A 23,676-nucleotide genomic window follows, 5' to 3' on the forward strand; every position below is an offset into this window, starting at 1 on the left:
GTAAAAGATTCTTTTATGTGTTAATCTATGGATTTGAAGAGATTTGGTTTCGTTTGATTTTGACTTTAGTAGTAAACAACAAACGAAAGACTTCAAAGAGTCCCACTTACAGGGAATTAAATAATTTTGCATGTTGATTAAATTAACAAAGGGAAGAATGTAATTAGGTAATGGTTTGAAATCTTGTGCTCATTGTCTGAATTTCTCAGTCTTTGCTTTATAGAGACTTGAGTGATATGGGACGTCACTAACAATGGAGGGTCTAATCATGGGTTGGCAGCAACGTAATAGAAGGTTAACGGATCAGGATCATCTCCTAAGCTAAGGGTGAGAATCTTCTTGAGTAAGCTCATCGCCAGTGGCGAAGCTACAGAGGGACTGGGAGGGGCCCCCTCCCCGGAAATTAAGCCCAGGAGCGTGGTTCCGCCCCTCTGGTGTCGTCGGAATTAATGGATGCACACCTGCACTGCAGATCGGTTTCTGGGCTTGAGTTTCTACTGCTGCTGTGCAACAGCTTATGTTATTCTTTTTTTTCAAAGGGTACCACTGTCTGTCCCGTGCCTTCCATTATTGATTAAAAAATAATCAATTGATTAAAAAATAAATAAAAGTTTTAAAAGGTACCACTGTCTCTCCCGTGCCTTCCATTATTCAAATCACTCATCACCTTTTGAAAGCCAATCCTTTAATTCAATTATTCAAATCACTCCATTATTCAAATCACTCCTCACCTATAAATCGGAACACCAATCCTTTTGTTAAAATCAATCAGAAGGCCCGTGTGCTCCCCCAAAATCCCAGCAACAGTTCTCAGCGCCCTCTCTCTCAATCTTAGGTAAATTTTTTAACTTTCTAATTTGTATTATCCCTAACCCTAATTGATTAATTAATACGAAATTTTAGTTAATTAATATAGAATCATAGAGTAATACACTAATTAATTATTGATTTTTGCGTATAAATATGAATCCTATGAATGATTATTGATGAATGAAAATTATGAAAATATTGTCTAGAGTAAAAATTGAATTCTTGATTATTGATTAATTGATTATTGATATTAATTTATGAATTGAATTTTTGTGTATTAAATAATTTATATGAATATTGGTATTGATTAATTGAATTGTTGGTTTAATTAGTTAATACTCATATTGACTATAGTATAGTTTACTCTAAGATTAAGAGTCTAAAACTTTTTTCTTTTCTTTTCCATATACAGTTACATAATGGAACGATACTATAAGAAACAATGCTTAAATCCTCCTTCAAATATTCCGGCTAGTCCTTCTTCGAATATTCCGAGTAGTCCTCCTTTGAATATTCCAAATATTCCTTCTTCTAGTATTCTGGGTAGTTCCTAACAAAATGAGGTCACTGAGTTGGATGAAATACTGGCTAATCTTCCTGCAGACCCTGGACATAGACGTCGAATGCTTGATTATCCACCTAATTATCGTGAAGCAATTCGTCGCCACTATCTCCAAAATAATCCTTGTCAGCCTAAAGACCACATCATGCCCAGAAAAGTTAGCAACAATCGATGTTTTGTCACTCGTTGGTTTGATAATTTTAAGTGGTTGGAGTATAGTATAGTAAAAGATGCCGCATTTTGCCGTTATTGTTATCTATTCAAGTGTGATTTTGATAAAGAGGGAAATGCCGGAAGTGATGTCTTCACTGAGATTGGGTTTACAAATTGGAGGAAAGGACTCGAAAACTTTCGAGATCATGAGGGAGGTGTTGGAAGTCTTCATAATAAAGCTTTACAACAAGCTAGAGATTTGATGACGCAAAAGCAACATATTGAAACATTTGTGATTAAGCAAACCGATGAAGCTCGCATTAATTATCACACTTTATTGCGTGGCGCACTTGATTGCACAAGATGATTGTTGCAACAAGGTTTGCCTTTTCGTGGCCATGATGAATCGTTCAAATCAAGCAATAGGGGTAATTATTTGGAGCTTATGCAATTTCTTGCCGATCATAATGATAAAGTTAGGAAGGTTGTGTTTGAGAATGCTTCCAAGAATCTCAAGTATACTTCTTCTGATATTCAAAAAGATCTTGTCCGTGCTTGTGCCATTGAAACTATTGGTGCAATTACTAAAGATATGGAAGGTACATTTTTTTCTCTTTTGGTTGATGGATCACGTGATTCTTCAACTAAAGAGCAAATGGCGGTGGTATTGCTTGATGAGATGATGACTTTGGGGACTTTCTTGATGATGTACAAAAGTTTTGTCAAGAGCATGATATTGTCGTTCCTAACATGGAGGATTTGCGTTTTGTACCCGGAAAATCAAGGCGTAAAGCTCCAAGACTCACAAACTTCCATTACTATCGTGTGGACCTCTATTTTCAAGTCCTTGATACGCAATTAAAGGAATTGAATGATCGCTTCAATGAGGTAAACACCGAATTGCTTCTTTGTATGGCATGTTTGAGTCCGGTGAATAATTTTGCATCTTTTGACAAAGCAAAAATTGTTCGTCTAGCCCAACTTTATCCTCAAGATTTTGATTGTATGGACCTCATGAATCTTTCAATTCAACTTGACAATTACATTCACGATATGAAGATGCATAGTGAGTTTTCATTATTGAGAGGAATTGGTGATCTTGCAAAGGAGTTGGTAAAGACCGGAAGGTTTGCAAGCTATATGTTAGTGTATAAGCTTCTTACATTGACTTTGGTGTTACCAGTTGCAACTGCTTCGGTGGAGAGAGCTTTTTCTGCTATGAAGATTGTGAAAACACCATTGCGTAACAAAATGGGAGATCAATGGTTGAGTGATAGCATGCTTGTTTACATTGAGAGAGATGTTTTTGCTTTTATTGATAATGAGCCTATTATGCGGCGTTTTCATGATATGAAACCTCGTCGGCAACAATTGTAATTTGTTTGTATTGATAAATTATGGAAGACATTACTATATAAAGGATTTGGTTCTTGCTATTCTTTTGAACCTTGCACTCTTTTAACTTCGCCCCTCCCCTCTTCAATTCCTAGCTTCGCCACTGCTCATCGCATCGTTGAAATTTTATCTAACAGTTATAAACAGGAGGTTTCTCTAAAAGTTATAATAATTGTAACAGTTGGATAAAATTTCAACGGCCCAATAGGCTTGCTCAGGTAGATCCTCACCCTTAGCTCAGGAGATGATCCTAATCCGAAGGTTTACATTGACTTTTCGCTCGTGCTTTTAAAAGTGCTTTGAGTATGAAGTAAGCACTTTTAATCACTTTGACAATTTTTAGATGCAATCAAATTAAGGAAATTCAACTAAATATGATAGTTGTATGGTTAAATATAGAGAGATTTTGGATGCGGTCCTAAGCTATGAATATTTTTGGACTGAAACCTTGTTGGTTTTCAATTTTTGATCGAAGTTCCTGAAATTAATGTGATAATTTTTTTATTGAAGTCTCTGGAATTAATGTGATAATTTATTTCTATATATGTTACTATATTTTTTAAATTAAAAATTGAAATTTATAGTTGTTTATATTAATGAGATTTTGAATAAAAAAAAATCATAATTTGTGGGATTAAAAATATTATAAATATATTATTGTGTGTGTGTGTGTGTGTATATATACACATGGGTACATTCTTCAAAATCACAAAAAAAAAGAAAGATACTATTAGAATATAAATATACTATTTAGTGAATTTTTCTTGATTTAATAACGTGCAAGTACTGTTACATGAAAGGAAATGTTACTTACTCGATTTTCTTCTTTAAAATTTGAATATCTCTTGTATAAAAAGAAATAATACAGTTACACGTTTTAATTACATAATGTAGCATGACGTAGACCTATAATCCATCAACTTATTTCACGACTATATTTTTTTCTTTGTCTAGACTTTGAAATTACAAATCTATAATAATCAAAATGGAGAATGCTTTGAAACTGCACTGATATCACATGCCACCTACCTAAGTTTGATTTTCCTTCTCTTATCAGTTATCAGAATGGACTCAATGGTTGACTTAAGTCATGATCAAGGTAAACTAATGGAGCATTTTGTTTATCTTTTTTGCTGGGTAAGATGCTTTATAATATGTTACAGTTACACTCATGCAGTGTAGGAAAAATGGTAGTACCTGTTGTGAATAAATTTCACGTTAATGGGAAGAGGGACTTTGTATAATTTTATTTATAAGTATGTTGGGCTACTTTCAGTATTGCCATTTGATTTTAAGGAAAACTAATGAAAAAGGCTTGAAAATTTTGAGTTTTAATGATAAGGACAAAATAAAGGGTAAAGTGAATAGTACCAGGATTGACCTTTTAGTGCAAAAATGTGGTTTTTCGTTAAAGTGAACAGTACCAGGTGCTTTTCATTAAAGTTCCCTTGATTTTATAGTAGAACCTCAACTTCTTCATGATATCAGAGCAAGTTGTCCCACATGTGAAGTCAAACGGTCGCACGTGCTCTACGTCACCCCGTTATGTTGTCCACGTAGTAGGCTTGAAAATTCGTCATACATGAGGAGACGTGTTGAGAATAAGTCTCACATTGATGAAAGAAGTGACCTTGCATGATGTAACCTCAACTTCCTCATTACCTCGAGCCATCATCAAATGTAAACCAAGACATTTGTTTGCCAAAAAATTTAACAGAAGAAACTGTTACATTGTAAAAGCAACATGTTTCTTCCAGAATGTGCCATGCTACGTACGTTCAGGGGCAGATTTATATAGGGACCGGGGTGGTCCCAGGACCTCCGAACATCGAAGAAACGCTTATGAAGAACCTCAGAGGACCACCCTAAACCCTAGGCGAAGCTCTATGAAGGACTTGATAGGATAAATTATAGTGAATTATTAGGATAACATAGTAGATATAAGAGCCACCATTCCCTGGGTTTTATTCGCCGGAAAGCTTAAGTTGCAGAATTGACAAAATGAAGAAGAAGGGTTGTGCTTTTGCACCCTGCTTTTTTATGTTGTCGTTTTGCATTCTTTCTATCCTTTTTTTCTAATTTGGACCCACCATCTTCTATTTAATATATTTTTTTCCCCAATTTTCCGTTCGCCCTTTTTTTTTCTGGAAAAGGATCCTCGTCGGATCATTTTCCTAAGAATTCAGAAAATTCTATAATTGTGTGGTCAATTTCCTTTAGGTACTATTTATATTTAATTTTAAATTTTAAATAATTTCTGACCGTATGATATATGATGAACGGACACGATTACGAGATTCCTCGAATCCCCCGGAAAAGGTTGTGGCGAGGATCATTTTTCCTTTTTTCTATCCCCTGCAGAAGTATTGAATGCTAAATATGTTTTTTAACCTTTAAATTACTAATATGACTTCACCTCTTAATTATTAATATCTCAAAAGAAAGAAGATCTTTCAAGTTAAGAGTATGTTCGATCTTATATCCCTCAAGGGAGTGGATCATTTATGCCTTAAATATACGTGCCCACCTCTATATAGCACAAGGTCTTTTGGGAGCTTACTGGCTTCAGGTTCCATAGGAACTCCAAAGTTAAGTGAGATCGTGCGAGAGCAATCCCATAATGGGTGACCTACTGAGAAGTTTTTGTGTGAGTTCTCAGAAACAAAACCGTAAGGGCATGGTCAGGGCCCAAAGTAGACAATATCATGCTACGGCGGAGCCGGGACTGCGATATGACCAAATGGTATTAGAGCCACTCTGACGTTCGGTGCAAGTGTGCCGACGAGGACATTGGGCCCCTAAGGGGGTGAATTGTTAGATCCCAGAGCAATCTCAGGATGGGTGACCCACTAGAAAGTTCTCGTGTGAGTTCTCAGAAACAAAACCATAAGGGCGTGATCGGGGCCCAAAGCGGACAATATCGTGCTACGATGGAGGCGGGGCCCGTGATGTGGTGGAGCCCAGGTCAGAATGTGACAATTTGGTATCAGAGCCACTTTACCGTTCGGTGCAAGTGTGCCGACAAGGATGTTGGGTCCCTAAGAGAGGTGGATTGTTAGATCCCATGATGGATGACCAATTGGGAAGTTCTCGTGTAAGTTACTAGAAACAAAACCGTGAGGGCGTGGTTGGGGCCCAAAACGGACAATATCGTGCTACAACGGAGGCGTTATGTATAATATTGTCTTACGATGGAAGCGCTGCGTACGTTAACAAGATAATTGCAATTTAAACTTCAATGTTTGATAAAATAAAATAAGAAAAAGGTGAACCGTTTTCTTTTGCGTATTTCCAGATTGTTTTCATGTTTCCAGTGGCCAATTTGCAGGATTAAGGTGCCACTGCAACCCATTTCCTGAACAGCCTTTTCTTGCGAAAGTTAAAGCTCTGCAATTTTCAGCTTCTGCTCTTGTTGGGATTCGTTCAACTACTCCGGCTTTCAAGTTTCAACCCATTCAAACTAGAAGACGAGAAAACCCAACTTACACTAGGTTTTGAATTTTTGATTAGTAGTATCAAATCGAATCAGGACCCTTTTCTTAGTTTCAATTTGTGGTTTTTTTTTTTTTTTTGTTGAAAATAAAACTTCATTAATGAAATGAAATATTAGAATTTGTGATAGATAGTTGATTTTGAAATTCAAAAGTCTAAAGTCCAAACAAAAACGAAACCGTCCATAAACAGAGTAAAACATAGTTGATTTTGAAATTGGAACCTTATCTTTTTTCAGTCATGAGGAGCTACAATTCCTCCCCACAAATCCTGGTTTCGCCACTGCCTACACCTACACCAATAAGGATTAACACCATGTTGATTGGGCTTCTGCACTTTTGACTATGACTCAAATGCACTTCCATAATTCACACTTGGAACAAAACGTGTTCTACACTGATGTTTACAATCTCAAATGAAGCAAAGTAATTAATTGAATTAAATTATTACTTTGTCCATTTGCCTAAAATTTAAGTCCTCCTTACACTTCAGCTTGTCAATTAAACAAGAAATTAGCCCTCGAACAAGAAAATAGAAAAGAAGAAATAATTGTGGTGGGCCACATTCGTGAGATGGGTTCAACGTTTTATATTAGGACAAGTTCCCAAACTTCTCTGTGAGCATGTTGGGAGTTTTGTGACTGTTAGATTTCAAAAAATTGATGGCGGATTATTTATATTAACTATTTGCATTAATAATGATGAATATAGTGATTTAATATAAGAGAGACTGATTTCGAGGTTAGACACAACAAGAAGGTCACGATTCAAGAACGTATAAGTGAGTGGACTTTTAGGTTCAACATATACACGAGTATATGATTTTCGAAAGGGTTTTTATAAAAAGGGGTTATAGTTGCACACACCTAAACTTATATTTTGCAAATCTTTTTATTTTTTTAATATTTTTTGACACACCACTAACACTTAATAGAAAATATTAAAAAATTAAAAGGGTGTGAGAAAAATAATTTTGGGATGTGTTAATATAATCTCTCTTTTATGAAATATCGTGTTATCATGTCAATGTTTTACTTAGCGAATGCAAATATTTTATATATTGAAGACGTTATGATTTATGTGTTTTGTGAACATTATTACGGCATGATCATACATTTTTATTATCTCATCATGTATGTTAAACCGATGTCTATAGTACTGTCTGGGATCATGACCAACTTCACGTGTATGTTCACATTGCACGTTGGATTTATGTAGTTCCAACATGTACTATTTGCATTTAGCTTTCAAGAGTAAAGTGTGATGTGCCTTGCACCAACTTCACGTAATCACATGTATTTGTACTTGAGCGTAGATTTATTCACCCATCTTGTTCATGTTAGAGTGTCCTCCCTTGCATGAGCTCGTTGGTTTGCATTTTTTATGAGAATATTATATTATACTTGTTATATTTGAGATTTATTGTGATATAAATGTATTATTCAATTTCGCTTTTGACGAGAATCGAATTTAAAACATATCACATCATGTGAACAGTAATATACTATTGGAGAAATAAATAACAACAGTGTGGTTGATTCCGAGATAAAGTTTGATAAAGTTTGTGCAGTTCATCAAAGATGGGGGTAGAGAGCCTTTTAGACTGTTAAATTGAAGGAACATGTGTTGTAATTTGGATAGCTTACCAATGTTTACAGGAAGAAAACCGTTAAATCCGTTGGAATGGAGGTCAAGGAATGCAAGGTTGGTGTGGTTGACAGTTCTTTCACTTATGGCACTGTGTAGCGAATTGTGAGGCAACACAATTTCTTGAAGTGTGGTAGCATTGTAGATGTAATCTGGAAGTAATCCCAAAGGGTTGTTGTAACCAGCATGAAACACCTGTAGTTTGGAACATACACCTGGTCCTCGAGAAATGTTGCCACTGAATTCATTGAGGGAGAAATTGAATAGTCTAATCGAGGGAGACAAATGAAGACAAATGGAGGACGGGATGGACCCCGAGAAGCTGTTGTTCGTGACATTGAAACTTGTCAAATTTGAAGCATGTCCGAAGAATAAGGATGGAATTTCTCCATGGAAGTGATTGCTGGACAAACAACAATATGTACAATACTTGGAAGCTGAGAAAGTGAGAGTTCTCCAGAGAGAAGGTTATAGCTCAAATCAAGGATCTCAAAGCGATTCAAGGACAAGAGGAATCCGGCTTTGAGTGAACCATAAAGTGAGTTGTGGGAGAGATTGAGGTGTGTGAGATGCGTGAGATTTCCAAGTGATGAGGGAGAAATAATACCCCTATTGAGGCCCTTGGATGGTAACTGCAATCGCATGATCCAACGGTCCTGATCACAAGTGATGCTTTCCCACTGGCAACAACCAACTAAAGCAGTAGTCTAGTTCAATAGAGGAGAAGACAAATAGCGAGAGAAGGTCGTGAGAGCGCTGGGTTCGCTTGGATCGTAAGCATCATTCGTAAATATAATGGAATTGAATAAGAGGATGAAGAGGATGAGAGGAAGCCATGAGAGATTGAATGATCCATCTTAGGTTAAGATTCTCAAAGGTTTGTTTTGTTGAATTGTAAGTTTATAGCTGATTAGGAATAAGCTTTGTATAAATGTGTGTATGCACTTGAGTTAAAATACCAAGTGAGAAGTTATATGGTTGTAAGGCAAAATAATGCCAGGTGTTGTAATCCTAACAACCAGCCAGATGAATGGCTGAGATTGCTTTGTATTGAGAAAGAATCCACCTTGCATTCTAATAGTTAGTTAAGCACTGAATGAGTGAGTTTTTGTAGAGAGAGAAGCAATTGAATATGCTTTGCAATATTCTACAGAGAGTAAGAAACCATTTCTGAAAATTCTTCTTTGTTCATCCTTCACTCTTTGTTCTTTGATTGCTAATCTTATAACCAGAATTTAAATCAAATCACAACATGGTCTCAGAGCCAGGTTCGATCATCTGAGCCTAGGCGTAGATCTGTGAATTCACCAAGCTAAATCGAAGCTTACTCGAAGCTTGGTGAAAGTTGTCGGAGTACGATTACCATCTGAGAAGAGAAATCAACTTGTTCGGACCAAATATGTCTGGATCTGGAGGCTTGGAAGTGAGAACTCCAATTTTCTCCAGTGAGAACTATGAAATCTTAAGAATCAAGATGGTGATGATTTTCAAATCACATGGGTTATGGAATATGGTGGAGAAGGGAGTTAAAAATCTCCAATTCGAAGAAGAAGAAGGTTGAAGAATCATCGAAAAGTGACGGAGATGAAGAAATGGCTGTTGTGTTGATGCAAGACGCAAAAGCTCTGGGAATTATTCAAAATGCAGTCTCGGATCAAATCTTCCCACGAATCACCAATGCCCAATCAGCAAAGATTACATGGGATTTGTTGTATGAAGAGTATCACGGTGGTGATCAAGTAAGGTATGTGAAATTGCAAAATCTGAGATGTGAGTTCGAATATGCTAGAATGCGTGATGATGAAACTTTGTCTAGATATCTTACTAGGCTAAATGACTTGATAAATCAGATGAGAATGTTTGGTGAAATTCTTTCTAATGAGAGATTAGTACAGAATGTCTTAATTAGCCTTAGTAAGCCATATGATCCTATATGCTTGGTTATTGAGAGTACAAAATGCTTGGAGACTGTTGAATTGCAGAAGGTTGTAGCAATTTTGAAAAGCCAAGAGCAACAGTTTGATTTACACAGTGTTGACACCATTGAGAGAGCTTTTGCTTCACTCTCTATGAATCCAAAAGAACAAAACAAGGGTGGTACTCACTCTAGTTCATCTAGATTTCAGAGAAACTGGAATCCGAAAGGCAAGAAGTGAGAATCAAAACCAAAGTTTCAGCAGAATTCTTCTATGAATACTTATTAGAATATGAATGCATCTCAGTCAGTGAGCCAAAACGTTACAAAGCCTTAGTGTAAGGTGTGTTCTAAGTACCATTTTGGTGAGTGCAGATACAAGGGAAAACCAAAATGCTTTAATTTTAGGCATTGGGCTAGAGAATGCACTGCATGTAAATTAGTGTAAAAGGAAAATAATGCTAATCAATTGGAGATGACAGGGAATCTGTTTTATGCAAATAGCACAATCACTGAGCCAAAGGTGAATGGAGAGCGGTACATTGATAGTGGTTGTAACAATCACATGATCGGAAATGTGGAATTGCTTGTTGATATGAGAACTAACATAGTTGGCAAAGTTCAAATGCCAACTGGAGACCTTGTAAATGTTGCAGGAATGAGATCATTGGTGATTGATACAAATAGGGGCAAAAAGTATGTTAGAGAAGTAATGTACCTTTCTGGTTTGAAAGAAAACTTGCTAAGTGTTGGTCAAATGGATGAACATGGATATTTCTTGGTATTTGGTGGTGGAATGTGTAGTGTGTTTGATGGTCAATCACTGGATTGTTTGGTCTTGAAAGTAAAGAAGAAGTTGAACAAATGTTATCCATTGACACTATTGTCTGAAAATCAGTTTGCATTAAAGGCTAATGTCACTCATTCTATTGAGACTTGGCACATGAGACTTGGACATCTACATTTTGGTGGTCTAAAACAGTTGAGAGACAAAGATATGGTGCATGGTTTACCTAATTTTGAAGAACACAATGGTGTATGTGAAGGATGCCAATATGGGAAACAACACAAAGAAGAGTTTCCAAGAGATCAAATGCAAATAGCTAATGCTCCACTTGAACTTATACATGTTCATCTGTGTGGACCCATGAAAAATGAGTCAATTGCTGGAAATAAATATTTCATGCTCTGATAAATGATCTCATCATAATGACTTAGGTTTATTTCCTGAGATATAAGTCTGAAACATTCAGCTGTTTAAAAAAATTTAAAGCTATGGTAGAACTACAAAGTGGATTCAAGGTTAAGTGCCTGAGAAGTGATAAAGGATAGGAGTTCAAGTCATCTGATTCGATATGTTCTGTGAAAAAAAAAGGAATACAAAGACAGTTCACCCTTGTATATACTCCACAACAAAATGGAGTAGTGGAAAGGAAGAACTGAACTGTGATTGAAATGGCAAAATCCATGTTACATAAGAAGAGGATGTCATACTACCTCTGGGCAGAAGCAGTCCATACATCATTGTACATCCTAAATAGATATTCTACAAAGGCTTTGAACAATATCACACATTTTGAAGCATACTCTGGAAGAAAACCGGGCTTTGCACATTTGAGAACATTTGGTGCACTGTGCTATGTGCATGTTCCAAGTGAGCACATACACAAACTTGAGCCTAGGAGTTTCAAAGGAGTATTTGTGGGATATGCAACCTATGAAAAAGGGTATAGGGTGTTTGATCCAATCTCTAAGAAGCTAATCTTGTCAAGAGACATTGTTTTTTATGAAGAAGCTGCCTGGAATTGGGAGAGAACTCGGATCAACTTATTCCTACTACTGCAAGTTTTGTTTATGGTGACACAAGCACAGAAAGGAATGAAATGATGGTGCATACTCATACATCATCAACATCACATTCACCTAGGAAAGTTCTTAGCATTGGAGACTCTACTCAATCTAAGACACTCATCTCAGGTGAATCCGTGAACATCTCAAATCTGAATGAAATGGACACTCAAACATTTGACCATACACATCTGAGATGGAGAAAACTAGATGAAGTATTGGCTCAATGTAATCTGTGTATCATAGATCTAGAGAAATATGAAAATGCCAAACAATACGAGTCTTGGTTAAAAGCAATGGAGGATGAGCTGTTTATGATTGAAAAGAATGGTACTTAGAAGCTTGTTGACATACCAATTAAGAAACCTGTTATAGGGGTTAAATGGGTTTACAAAACCAAGTTAAATCTTGATGGTTTAGTGTTGAAGAATAAAGCAAGGCTGGTTGCAAATGGCTATGCACAAAAGCCTGATTTAGACTATAATAAGACCTATGCACCAGTTGCTAGGTTAGATACCATCAGCACCTTAATAGCCTTGGCTGCACAAAAGAGCTGGAAATTGTACCAGTTAGATGTGAAATCGACCTTCTTGAATGGGGTTCTACAATAAGAGGTATATGTTGAGCAACCTGAAGGTTTTGTGGTCAAAGGCAAGGAGGACAAGGTGTACAACTTCACAATGCCCTTTATGGTCTAAAACAGGCTCCAAGAGCCTGTTATAGAGAAATAGACACCTACTTCTCACAGTGTGGTTTTAAGAAGAGCTTGAGTGAACCAACACTATACATAAAGGCAAGGGGATGATGTTTTGATTGTTTCTATCTATGTGAACAATATAGTCTACACTGGCAGTTGTAAATCGATGATAGAAGAATTCAAGGAAGACATGAAAAAGAAGTATGAGATGATAGGCTTGGGACTTCTTCATCACTTCCTTGGCAAGAGAGTGATACAAAATGACTCGAGCATCTTCATTCATCAGAAGAAGTATGCAAGTTCCTTGTTGAGTAAGTTTGGTTTGAATGAAGCAAAGACAGTTACAACTCCTCTTGCAGCAACTGAGAAGCTAGTTAAAGATGATGGAAGTGGATCTGCGAGTGAAGAAATGTATATGAGTATTGTGGGAAGTCTTCCATATCTCACTACCACAAGGCTTGACATAATGTATGCAGCAAGTTTATTGGCTAGGTTTATGCACTGTCCTACTAATAGACATTATGGAACTGCAAAGAGAGTACTCAGATACATCAAGGGGACTTTGGATTATGGTCTGGAGTATGTGAAGGGAAGAAAAGCTTGTTTAATTGGCTATTGTGACAGTGATTGGGGTGGTTCATTAGAGGATAACAAGAGTACATCAGGATATGCATTTTCCTTAGGGAGTGGTGTGTTCTCTTGGGCTTCAGTCAAGCAAAACTGTGTTGCTCTTTCAACTGCAGAGGCTGATTACATAAGTGCATCAGAAGCCACAGATCAAGTAATATGGCTGAGGTTTGTACGGGAGGATTTTGGAGAATTGCAAACTGAAGCAACCCTTATTCATTGTGATAACACTTCTGCCAATGCTATTACAAAGAATTTTGTGTTTCATCAAAAGACCAAGCACATTGACAGAAGATACCATTTAATCAAAGATGCATTGTAGGAAAGCATCATTGACTTGGTTTATTGCCCCACAGAAGAGCAATTAGCAGATATCTTCACAAAGCCTCTCGCAAAGGATCATTTTAATCTTCTTAGAAGCAAACTTAGAGTGAAATCAGCTTTAGACTTAAAGGGGAGTGTTGAATTGTAAGTCTATAGCTGATTAGGAATAAGCTTTTGTAATGTGTGTAAGCACTTGAGTTAAAATACCAAGTGAGAAGTTATATGGTTGTAAGGCAAAATAATGCTAGGTGTTGTAATCCTAGCAACTAGCTAGATGAAAGGTTGAGATTGCTTTGTAATGAGAAAGAATCCACCTTGGATTCTAACGGTTAGTTAAGCACCAAATGAGTGAGTTTTTGTAGAGAGAGAAGCAATTGAATATGCTCAGTAATATTCTGCAGAGAGTAACAAACCATTTCTGAAAATTCTTCTTTGTTCATCCTTCACTCTTTGTTCTTCGATTGCTAATCTCATAACCAGAATTTAAATCAAATAACAACATGTTTATATATAATACGCATATAGACGTAAACACATAGTTCAAATGTGCACCATTTTGTGCAGTATATACATCTTCTGGAAGCCATGACAGTTACATATGAACATTTTTAAGTTGCAACTTGCAAGCTTTTCAATGGATCAATATATAATATTTGTCTGCAATTTCCCAATATCTTCAAGGTCGCGTAAAGATTCTTTTATGCATTAGTCTATGGATTTGAAGGGGTTAGTTTTCGTTTGATTTGACTTTAGTAGTAAACAACAAACAAAAGACTTCAAAGAGTCACTTACAGGGAATTAAATAATTTTGCGTTTGATTATATTTTCCTTGAAATATGGGTTGGTTTGACTTCTTACAAATGACTTCAAAGTGCCCATATGCTTTTACTTTACAATTTTTTTTTTTCTTTTTGGATGCAAGCAAGACTCAAACTTAGGACTTTGAGTGCAACGGTAAATATTTTTAATTACTTGAGCTACAAGCTCTTTGTAAGATTAGATTTTTAAAAAGTAAGTAAAAAGTGGAAAAAAATGACTTTCTTTAACGCTACATAAAAGTAAGGAAAAATGAATTTCGATTCAGTTTAATTTTTTCGATTTTTGTCTTAAGAAAGGAGAAGAGCGAGAATCAAAGTTTTTCTGCAAGAGCAAGTAAAGTGCCCTACAACTAATATAAAATGGTCAACTACTTGTATATCAACTAGAAACTTCAGATATCACTTTCAACATCTGGTTATTTTTCAAAGCGTTTGAAAATGATTTCTAATGCGAATTTTCATTTTTTATGTATGCCCTCTCGTTTCTTTTTGATCCACAGTTCTTATTAATATTTGTAAGAAAAGGCAACCATTTATTCAACGGAGAATTATAAATAGTTATAAGGTAGATTACGGAAAACTTGATCACCAAGAATGCTTAAATTCTTGACAAATTAAACGGCAGCCTGCAAGTGAATTTCCAAGTGACTATTTCGGTATTCTATCCTGACGAAATTCGATGACATTTGCGTATGAATTTAGTTAGGAAAGTTGGATGCATGTTTAACCCGACAACGTTAATTCCCTTTCTGTTTTACTTAGTTGTTAGATTGTTTGTATGCAGCAGCAATGTGGTTAATAAGTCTTTTATTTCTCACAGAAATATTACACTGATCAACATATGAAGCGATCTTTAACATCAGAGAGGAACTGGAAATACGCATATCGCCATGACGTGATCAAAGCTAAAGAGCCACAAACTCCCCAAAATCCTACAATGAAACCAAGAGCCACTGAAATATAAAACCATGGAATTTCATTCCCATTGCCATGCACATCTTCCATGTTCTTAGTTGCATTATCACTTGTGTTCTGCTGGCATTTGTTTGGAAGCGGGGAACCGCAAAGTCCTGGGTTGCCCTCAAAGGCAGTGGCATCGAAGCCTTGGATCTGAGTGCCTAACGGTACTTGTCCTTGGAGGTTATTGTATGCAACACTAAGTGAAGCCAAGAAATGAAGATTTGATAGTGAAGGTGGGATTCCGCCCGACAGATGGTTTCTTGAGAGGTCTAATCTCTCCAAGTTTGTGAGGTTCGATACCTGGTCTGGAATGCTGCCAACGATGTTGTTGACGCTAAGATCCAGCTCGTGAAGGTTTTGCAACTGGCCTATCTCAACGGGAATGTTGCCACTTAGACTGTTATTCCGGATGTAAATTGCTCGCGGCAAGTTGGACATATAGTTGTACTGCAGAGCTGTGACAGATGCATTCGTTCGCTGCGTGTAGATAGGTAGTTCGACATCACCACTATCTGTTTGAGCGGCAGGCTCCTCGGATACAAGAGCTTGTAGTGAGAAAAGCTCCTTTGGAAGTCCCCCCGAAAGTGAGTTGTTGTTCAAGCTTATGAAGAAAAGATTGGGAAGACTTCCCAACCAACGAGGTATTGAGCCTGTGAGTCTGTTGGTAGACAAATCAAGGGCTTCGAGTTTCTTGAGCTTTGACATCCACACCGGAATATGACCTTTAAGTTGGCAGTTCGATATGCCAAAAAGGCGGAGATTTTGAAACCCAGAACCAATCATAGCATCACCATCCGGCAGTTCTTCACCTATAAAATTAAGTGGAAGCATGACCACCCTGAGACTTTCGAAACGCATCAATATATGCAGAGCGCCGGTGACATTGGTAAGTCTGTTGCTACCAAGTGAGAGGAAGGATAGGTATTTCAACGAAACAATCTCAGGTTGTATCTGTCCCTCTAGATTATTACCGCTCAGGCGAACTGCTTTCAGAAACTTGCATGAGTAAAGGCTTTTTGGCATGACACCGGAGAAGTGATTACTCCCGAGATCAAGCTTGATAAGTTGATCAAGTTTCGAAAAATTCAGCTCCGAGATATTTCCATCCAAATGGTTGAATCCAAGATTGAGTTCGATAAGGTTTGTGCAATTCATCAAAGATGGGGGCAGCGGACCTTCAAGATTGTTAAAATGAAAGAGCATGAGTTTTAATTTGGAGAGCTTCCCGATATGGAAAGGAAGTGCGCCTCTCAAATGATTGAAGTAAATCTCTAGGATTGTGAGGCTGGTGAGATTGACAATGTTGTCACTAATGTGACCGAAAAGCTGATTGGAAGGTAACGAAATTTCGTGAAGCGCTTGAGCTTTGAAGAAATCACTAGGAAGAGTCCCAGAGAGAGTATTAAAGCCCGCACGAAAGATTTCCAATTTCAAACAGTTTCCTAGTCCGAGAGGAATTGAGCCATTGAAATCGTTGTGGGAGAAATCCAAGACTCTGACCGAAGAGGAACGAAGACAAATAGAGGAAGGTAATTTGCCAGTAAAATGATTTTTACTGACGTTCAAGCTGCTCAAACTCCAGGCATGCTGGAGGAATGAAGATGGAATTGTTCCATTGAATTGATTGTTCGACAAATCCACTATTTGAATGTAACTAGATGATAGAAACAATGGGACTTCTCCGGAGAGAAGGTTATAGCTCAAATCAAGGATTTCAAGACGACTCAAGGACAACAGTAGTCCAGCTTCAAGAGGACCGGAAAGCAGATTGTGGGAGAGATTGAGGTGTGAAAGATGTGTGAGGTTTCCAAGAGAGCAAGAAATGCCTCCTTGGAGCCGTTTAGAGGGCAACAAAACATGTGTTACCCTACCGTCGGCATCACAAGCGATGCCTTCCCAGTGACAACAATCACTGGAAGACCAATTTAAACGAGAAGACATATTGAAAGATGACAAAAGAGAGTTGTGATCTGCCTTGTTGCAAGCATGGTTTGTAGAAATGAAAGCAGAGAACACAAAAAACAGGAAGAGGACTTCACAAGGCATTATATGACTAGGTTCGGGCATGGCGTTTTTCGCTACGGCTGTACCGGAGTTATATTGCTCACGTCGTTTCGGGGGTATATATACACTCCTTTGTTTGAACCGAAGGAGGTAGAAATTTTTGTATTCTTGTGCTCAGTGTTTGAATTTCTCAGTCTTTGCTAAATAGAGACTTGAGTGAAATGGGACGTCACTAACAATGGAGGGTCTAATCATGGGGTGGCAGCGACGTAATAGAGTGTCTTCAAACATTTTTGTCTATTATTGACTTTTCGCTTGTGCTTTTGGAAGAGCTAAAAACATTTTTGTCTTCAAACATGGTTAGTTGATAAAAAATTTAAAAGCCCTTGGAGTCGTCGAAGCACTTTTAATCACTTTGACAATTTTTTTTATGCAATCAAGTTAAGGAAATTCAATTAAATAGGTGAGTTGTGTAGTTAAGTATAAGAAGTAGAAGTGAGAGGCTCGTTAATGAATTAATTTAGTGAATTGTCCATGATTTAACAACGTGTAAGTACTCTTACATGAAAGAGAATGTTACTTGCTCGATTTTTCCTTTTTAAAATTTAAATATCGTTCTTATAAAATGAAATGATACAGTTACACGTAATAATTACATAATATAGCATGGCGTAGACCTATCATCCGTCAACTTATTTTACGACTATATTTTTTTCTTTGTCTAGACTATGAAATATCAAATCTATAATAATAAATATGGAGAATTTGTTTATCTTTTTTGCTGGGTAAGATGCTTTATAATATGTTACAGTTACACTAATGCAGAGTAGGAAAAACGGCAGTATGTGTTGAGAGAATAGTCTCACATTGATGGGAGGAAGACCTTGTATGGACTTATAAATAAATTGGGCTATTCTTCATATTTTCAATTGGTTTTATGGAGGGACCTTAACTTCTTCATGGTATCAGAGCCGATTGTCCTACGTGTGAAGTTAAACGGTTGCATGCGCTTCACGTCATCCCATTGTGTTGTTCATGTGTTTGGGTTGAAAATTCACCATACGTGAGAAGCGCGTTGAGAATAAGTTCTACATTGATGAGCGGAGAGACATGGTAGAACCTCAACTTCTTTAGTACCTCGAGACAACAAATTGTAAATCAAGACATTTGTTTGCCAAAAAAATTTAACAGAAGAAACTGTTACGCGTTGTTGCAGCAACATGTTTCTTCCAGAATGTGCCATGCTACATACGTTAACATGATAATTGCATTTAAACTTTACTGTTTGATGAAAAAAATAAAAATCGTGAACCGTTTTCTTTTACGTTTTCCCAGATTTCCAGATTGTTTTCAAGTTTCCAGTAGTGGCCAATTTGCAGGATTAAGGTGCTACTGCCACCCATTTCCTGAACCGCCTTTTCTTGCGAAAGTTGGAGCTCTGCAATTTTCGGCTTCTGCTCTTGTTGGGATTCGTTCAACAACTTCCGGCTTTCAACCCATGCAAACTAGAAGAAGAGAAAACCCAACTCACACTAGAGATTTTTTTTTTTTTCAACTTTTAGAAAAATAATATAAACCCTTCTCAATGATTATGTATATACACAGATTTTGAATTTTGATGTGTAGTCTCAAATTCAATAGAGTAGATAGATTAAGACATAATAGAGTAGATAGACTTAAAGCAAAATGAGAACTACACCCCAAGACATAAATGGAGGCCTACACATCCTTAGTCATGTCGGCAACAATAAAAAACAACAGGAAAAAACTTTAATCTCACGCAGCAAAAAGCAAGCCTCCACCGCCGCCCACATCATCCGCGAAGGTAGAGATTGCCCCAAACTGAAAAGAGCATCAGAACCAAAACTAGATTTGAGAGTGTTGCGCACAATCAATTCATCAAGAAACAACAACATCCACAACCACACCTGAAAGGAATTCAAAAAGCATAGAGGAGGAGGGGGAGGGCAGAGGGGATGTGTAAAACACCCTTGTTCCAACATGATCGTTCCACACTTAGTCCCATTTTTTTGGCAAGTTAGTTCAGCAAAGGGCTGTGAGAGATAGGGTCCAGTATTCCAAGATCTAATTCATGATTATGGGTTGGAAAAAATGAGGGGTAGCAAGGGAGAGGGAGGAAAGAAGGGTGCGATGTGTGGATGGTTTTGCTTTGCTTTGCTTTCTTAGAGAGAGAGAGAGAGAGAGATGTTGGACGTTTAAAACACTGCATGCATAGAATCACATACATACAATGACATGCATACGTAAACATGATAGACTTACCTGAAGAAGAAGAGCTCGACATTGCTGCAATGAAGAACATAAAGGTCTTCTACACTCAGCAGCCAATAATCCAGCTAGAATAGGGTTCGCTCAAAAGGGACGGCGCTGTGAGTGCAGGGACCTCCCTATATATATCCGTACTCCCTTGATATCAGGCCTATTAACTGATACCCCGGATATTCCAAACAGATTAGGGTTTCGATATAGTCCTAGTAAGTTTCGAACTCTTGTCAAGTCTTGATAGGGTTACGTGAATATAATTGCATTAGGACTCTTAATCTTAACCAAGTAGGATAGGAATTTCCTCAACATGATAACTCGAGCTATCAGTTTGTCGAGAACAAGAACTCATTCTCCTTGACACTCACTTCTTACAAGAGAGAGAGAGAGAGGGAGAGAGCGCTGATTGAGGTAGTAATTAGCAGAAAAATAAATATTTTTATGGTTAAACATGTGATTTATAACTTATCTTTAATAGTTATTTTGCACCAGAGAATTTCTGGCTCAATTCGTACACAAAAATATTTATTCGTCTTCTGGGCAGGGAGCTTTAACTGGAACACTAAAGAGAGAGGTGGTTTGGAAGTTGTCAGGGATCATGAAAGATTCACCTTTGCTTGCATATTCTGAACAATTTGTACTCTCAGCTCCACTATCCAGTTTCCTGTTAAGAACAAGGACAAGAATTAAACATCACAAACCAAATCGAAAAAGAAAACGCAAAAAGAGTCGTACCTTCTTCCAAGCCTTCTCCACATCAGATAGAGCTTGAATTGAACATTGTCCAGGAATTGGAAATATACATTTCTCCACGTCATCTTGAGAAGCAAAGGGCAACAGAATCCCAAGAACCCTACAACAAAACCAAGCGCAAAGGATAACCCAACCCATAGAATTTGATCCTTATCATCGTCCAAATCCTGGTTGTTCTCATTCTGATCTGCATCATTGCCATTACTTGACAAGTACTGATTTGGAAGTGGGGTGCCACAAAGTTTTGGATTCCCTTCGAATGCAGAGGCATTGAAGCCTTGGAGCTGAGTGCCGGCTGGTATTGATCCCTCAAGATTATTGTATGCAACAGTAAACGTAGACAAGAAATGGAGACATGATAGTGATGATGGGATTTCACCTAACAGACGGTTACTGTTGAGTTCTAATCTCTCCAACTCTGTGAGGTTGGATATTTGGTCTGGAATGTTGTCGGAGAAGTTGTTGATGCTTAGATCCAGTTGTTGAAGAAATTGCAATTGGCCAATCTCAAAGGGTATGCTGCCACTTAAATTCTTGTTCCCGAGGGAGGTTACTCTTGGCATGTTGGCCACATACTTGCACCGTGAAGACAGCATAGTTGCATTATTACCGCATTTGAAGTGGATGGGCAACTCAAGTGAACAATGTCCTGTTTGATTCGCAGCCTTTTGTGATACTAACGCTTGTAGTCTGCAAGGCTCCCTTGGAAATTCACCCGAAATCAAGTTGTCACTCAACAACAAAAAGAAAAGACTCGGAAGAGTCCCCAGCCAACCAGTTATTGTGCCAGTAGTGAGTTTGTTAAAAGACAAATCCAGGACTTCCAGTTTCCTGAACTTTAAAATCCATGGAGGTATTTGACCTGTCATATGACAGCTATATAAATTGAAAACACAGATTTTGTAACCTGAAATCAACAGTTATATACCCATCTGGAATTTCTTCACCTTGAAAATTTTCTGAAAGAAGGAGCACCCTGAGACTTTTGAAACCTATAAATATCTTCATTGCCCCCGTGACATTGGTGAGTCTGTTACGAACAAGCGAGGGGAACGTCAAGTTTTTCAATTGAAGAATCTCAGATTGGATTTGTCCCTCAAAATCATTTGTAGCCAGTCGAAGTGCTTTGAGGGACTTACATGAGTAAAGGTTTATTGGCAAGATACCAGTGAGTGCATTATTTATAAAATCTAGTTTACTAGGTTGAGTAAGTTTAGAGAAATCGAGTGCAGTGATATTCCCACTAAAATGGTTGAATCCCAGGTTTATTTCAACAAGGTTTGTGCAATTCGTCAAAGATGGGGGCAGAGGCCTTCTAGATTGTTGTAATGAAGGTGCATGAGCTTTAATTTGGAGAGCTTCCACCGATGGGTCCGAAAAGGCTATTAGTAGATAATGAAATTTCTTGAAGGGCCTGAGCATTGTAGATATCAGCAGGAAGGAACCCTGAGAGAGTGTTGTTGCGAGCATGAAAGTCCTCCAATTTGGAACAGTTTTCCTAGTCCTAGAGGAATTGAACCACTGAAAATATTGCAGGAGAAATCCAAGACTCAAAGCGAACAGGAAAGAAAACAAATAGAGGATGGTATTTGGCCAGTAAAATGATTATTGCTGACATTCAAACTGCTCAAATTCCAGGCATGCTAGAGGAATGAAGATGGAATTGTTACATTAAACTGATTGCTGGACAAATCCACCATCCGGATATAACTTGATGATAGAGGTAATGGTAGTTTTCGAAATACATGGTTTTCGCTCAAATCAAGGATGTGAAGGCGAGTCAAGGACAAAAAAATTCCAGCCTCAAGAGGACCGGAGGGCATATTGTGGGAGAGGTTGAGATGCGAAAGATGTGTGAGGTTTCCAAGAGAGCGAGAAATGCATCCCTTGATTCATTTGGAGGGCAACAACAAATGAGTTACCCTACCAAACATATCACAAGTGATGCCCTCCCGTCGGCAACAATCGTTGGAAGACTAGTTTAAACTAGAAGAATCAATATCAAATGAAGACCGAAGAGAGTGTTGATCAATTTTTCGGCCTGCAGGGGTTGTAGCAATGCAACTTGAGATGAAAAATATGAAGAGGAGGCCATAAGAAATTGGAAGTGCCATGTCTGTATATTTGATTGCTCACAAATTTGTTATATGTAACACACTGCATTGTTTTGTTTAGACTAAAAGGGCTAGAAACAACATCGAAACATGAATCATGCTTCTTGGCTGATGTATGCATGTGAAGAATATAAAGCACACGAGTTTTACTAAGTACTTTTATATATGATTCCTGTTGCAGGTGAACAACGATTTTAGCCTTTAGGTTCCATGCTAAAACTAATTGGATCGGGCAAAATAGCTCTGGCTCCTGCTAAGCCCATAAAAGAATATTCCTTAACTTTCCGATGTGGTACAAGTCATCACATCCTCATTGTTGGTCCTGTTGTAATGCAAAGTTCGATCATGGTCGGTCACTCCCCGCATTGCCAGTTTGATTTTGTAATTGGAACCTCATATTTCTTTCAGTCATGAGGAGCTACACGACTAAGGACTAACATCATGTTGGTTGGGCTTCAGACTTGTCACCAATACAAGGTTTTCCACAAGAACTTTGGACTCTGACTCAAAAGCACTTTCATAGTCTGCACTTAGAACAAAACGTGTTCTGCACTGATGTTTACAATTTTAATGAAACAAATTAATTAATTGATTAAATTATTGGTTTGTCCATTTGCCTAAAATTTATGTCCTCTTTAGCTTGTCAATTTAGCAAGAAATTAAAAGAACAAAAAATGCCCTCGAACAAGAAAATAGAAACGAAGAAATAATTATGGGGTGGTGGGTTACATTCGTGAGATGGGTTCAACGCACCATATCAGGACAAGTCCCCAAACTTCGTGGTGAGCATGTTGAGAGTTTTGTGACTGTCCGAATTGAAAAAATTGATGGTGGGATTATTTTTATTATTAATGATTAGTATAGTGGTTTCATATAGATGCAACTTATTCCGAGATTAGACAGAGCAATATGGTTACGACTTGAAAACTTATTAGTGAGGGGGTTTTTAGGTTCAACTTATACACGAGATATATGATTTTCGAAAGGGTTTTTGTGAAATATCGTGTTATTTTATATATTGAAGATGTTATGATTTATGTGTTTTGTGAACATTATTATGGCATGGTCATACATCTTTTATTAGCTCATCATGTATGTTTAAACCGGTGTCTTTAGTAGATCACGACCAACTTCGCGTGTATGTTCATAATGTATTAGTAATAGTGGTTCAAATTTATCTTTGGAAATAATCGAAATTAAGACATCTCACTTACAAGTAAAGAATAATACTACTAGATTGTAGTAGCGATATACATGTATTCTTGAATTAACTGG

At 37.4% G+C, this 23,676-nt stretch overlaps 4 protein-coding genes and 1 pseudogene across 4 annotated transcripts; 1 reads left to right on the top strand and 4 right to left on the bottom strand.

The window, feature by feature from the left end:
* Positions 1 to 2,275: 2,275 nt before the first annotated feature.
* LOC126615384 (uncharacterized) lies at positions 2,276 to 6,723 on the top strand. The gene is made up of 3 exons (XM_050283206.1): positions 2,276 to 2,652; positions 6,235 to 6,363; positions 6,651 to 6,723. Exons 1-3 carry the CDS (start codon positions 2,276 to 2,278, stop codon positions 6,721 to 6,723), a joined length of 579 nt encoding a protein of 192 aa, XP_050139163.1.
* An 8,354-nt stretch (positions 6,724 to 15,077) lies between these two features.
* On the bottom strand, positions 15,078 to 17,328 carry LOC126616110 (receptor-like protein 3). The gene is made up of 2 exons (XM_050284111.1): positions 16,567 to 17,328; positions 15,078 to 16,494 (listed from the first exon to the last, which is right to left on the bottom strand). Exons 1-2 carry the CDS (start codon positions 17,312 to 17,314, stop codon positions 15,122 to 15,124), a joined length of 2,121 nt encoding a protein of 706 aa, XP_050140068.1. The 5' UTR covers positions 17,315 to 17,328; the 3' UTR covers positions 15,078 to 15,121.
* Positions 15,122 to 17,314, bottom strand: LOC126615385 (receptor-like protein 3). The gene has a single exon (XM_050283207.1). It carries the CDS (start codon positions 17,312 to 17,314, stop codon positions 15,122 to 15,124), a length of 2,193 nt encoding a protein of 730 aa, XP_050139164.1.
* A 1,582-nt stretch (positions 17,329 to 18,910) lies between the features above and the next one.
* LOC126616087 (tyrosine-sulfated glycopeptide receptor 1-like) lies at positions 18,911 to 22,401 on the bottom strand (annotated as a pseudogene).
* LOC126615386 (tyrosine-sulfated glycopeptide receptor 1-like) lies at positions 20,060 to 21,156 on the bottom strand. The gene is made up of 2 exons (XM_050283208.1): positions 20,270 to 21,156; positions 20,060 to 20,198 (listed from the first exon to the last, which is right to left on the bottom strand). Exons 1-2 carry the CDS (start codon positions 21,154 to 21,156, stop codon positions 20,060 to 20,062), a joined length of 1,026 nt encoding a protein of 341 aa, XP_050139165.1.
* Positions 22,402 to 23,676: the final 1,275 nt, after the last annotated feature.

Source organism: Malus sylvestris, chromosome 3 (assembly GCF_916048215.2).
Source record: "Malus sylvestris chromosome 3, drMalSylv7.2, whole genome shotgun sequence".
NCBI lineage: Eukaryota > Viridiplantae > Streptophyta > Magnoliopsida > Rosales > Rosaceae > Malus > Malus sylvestris.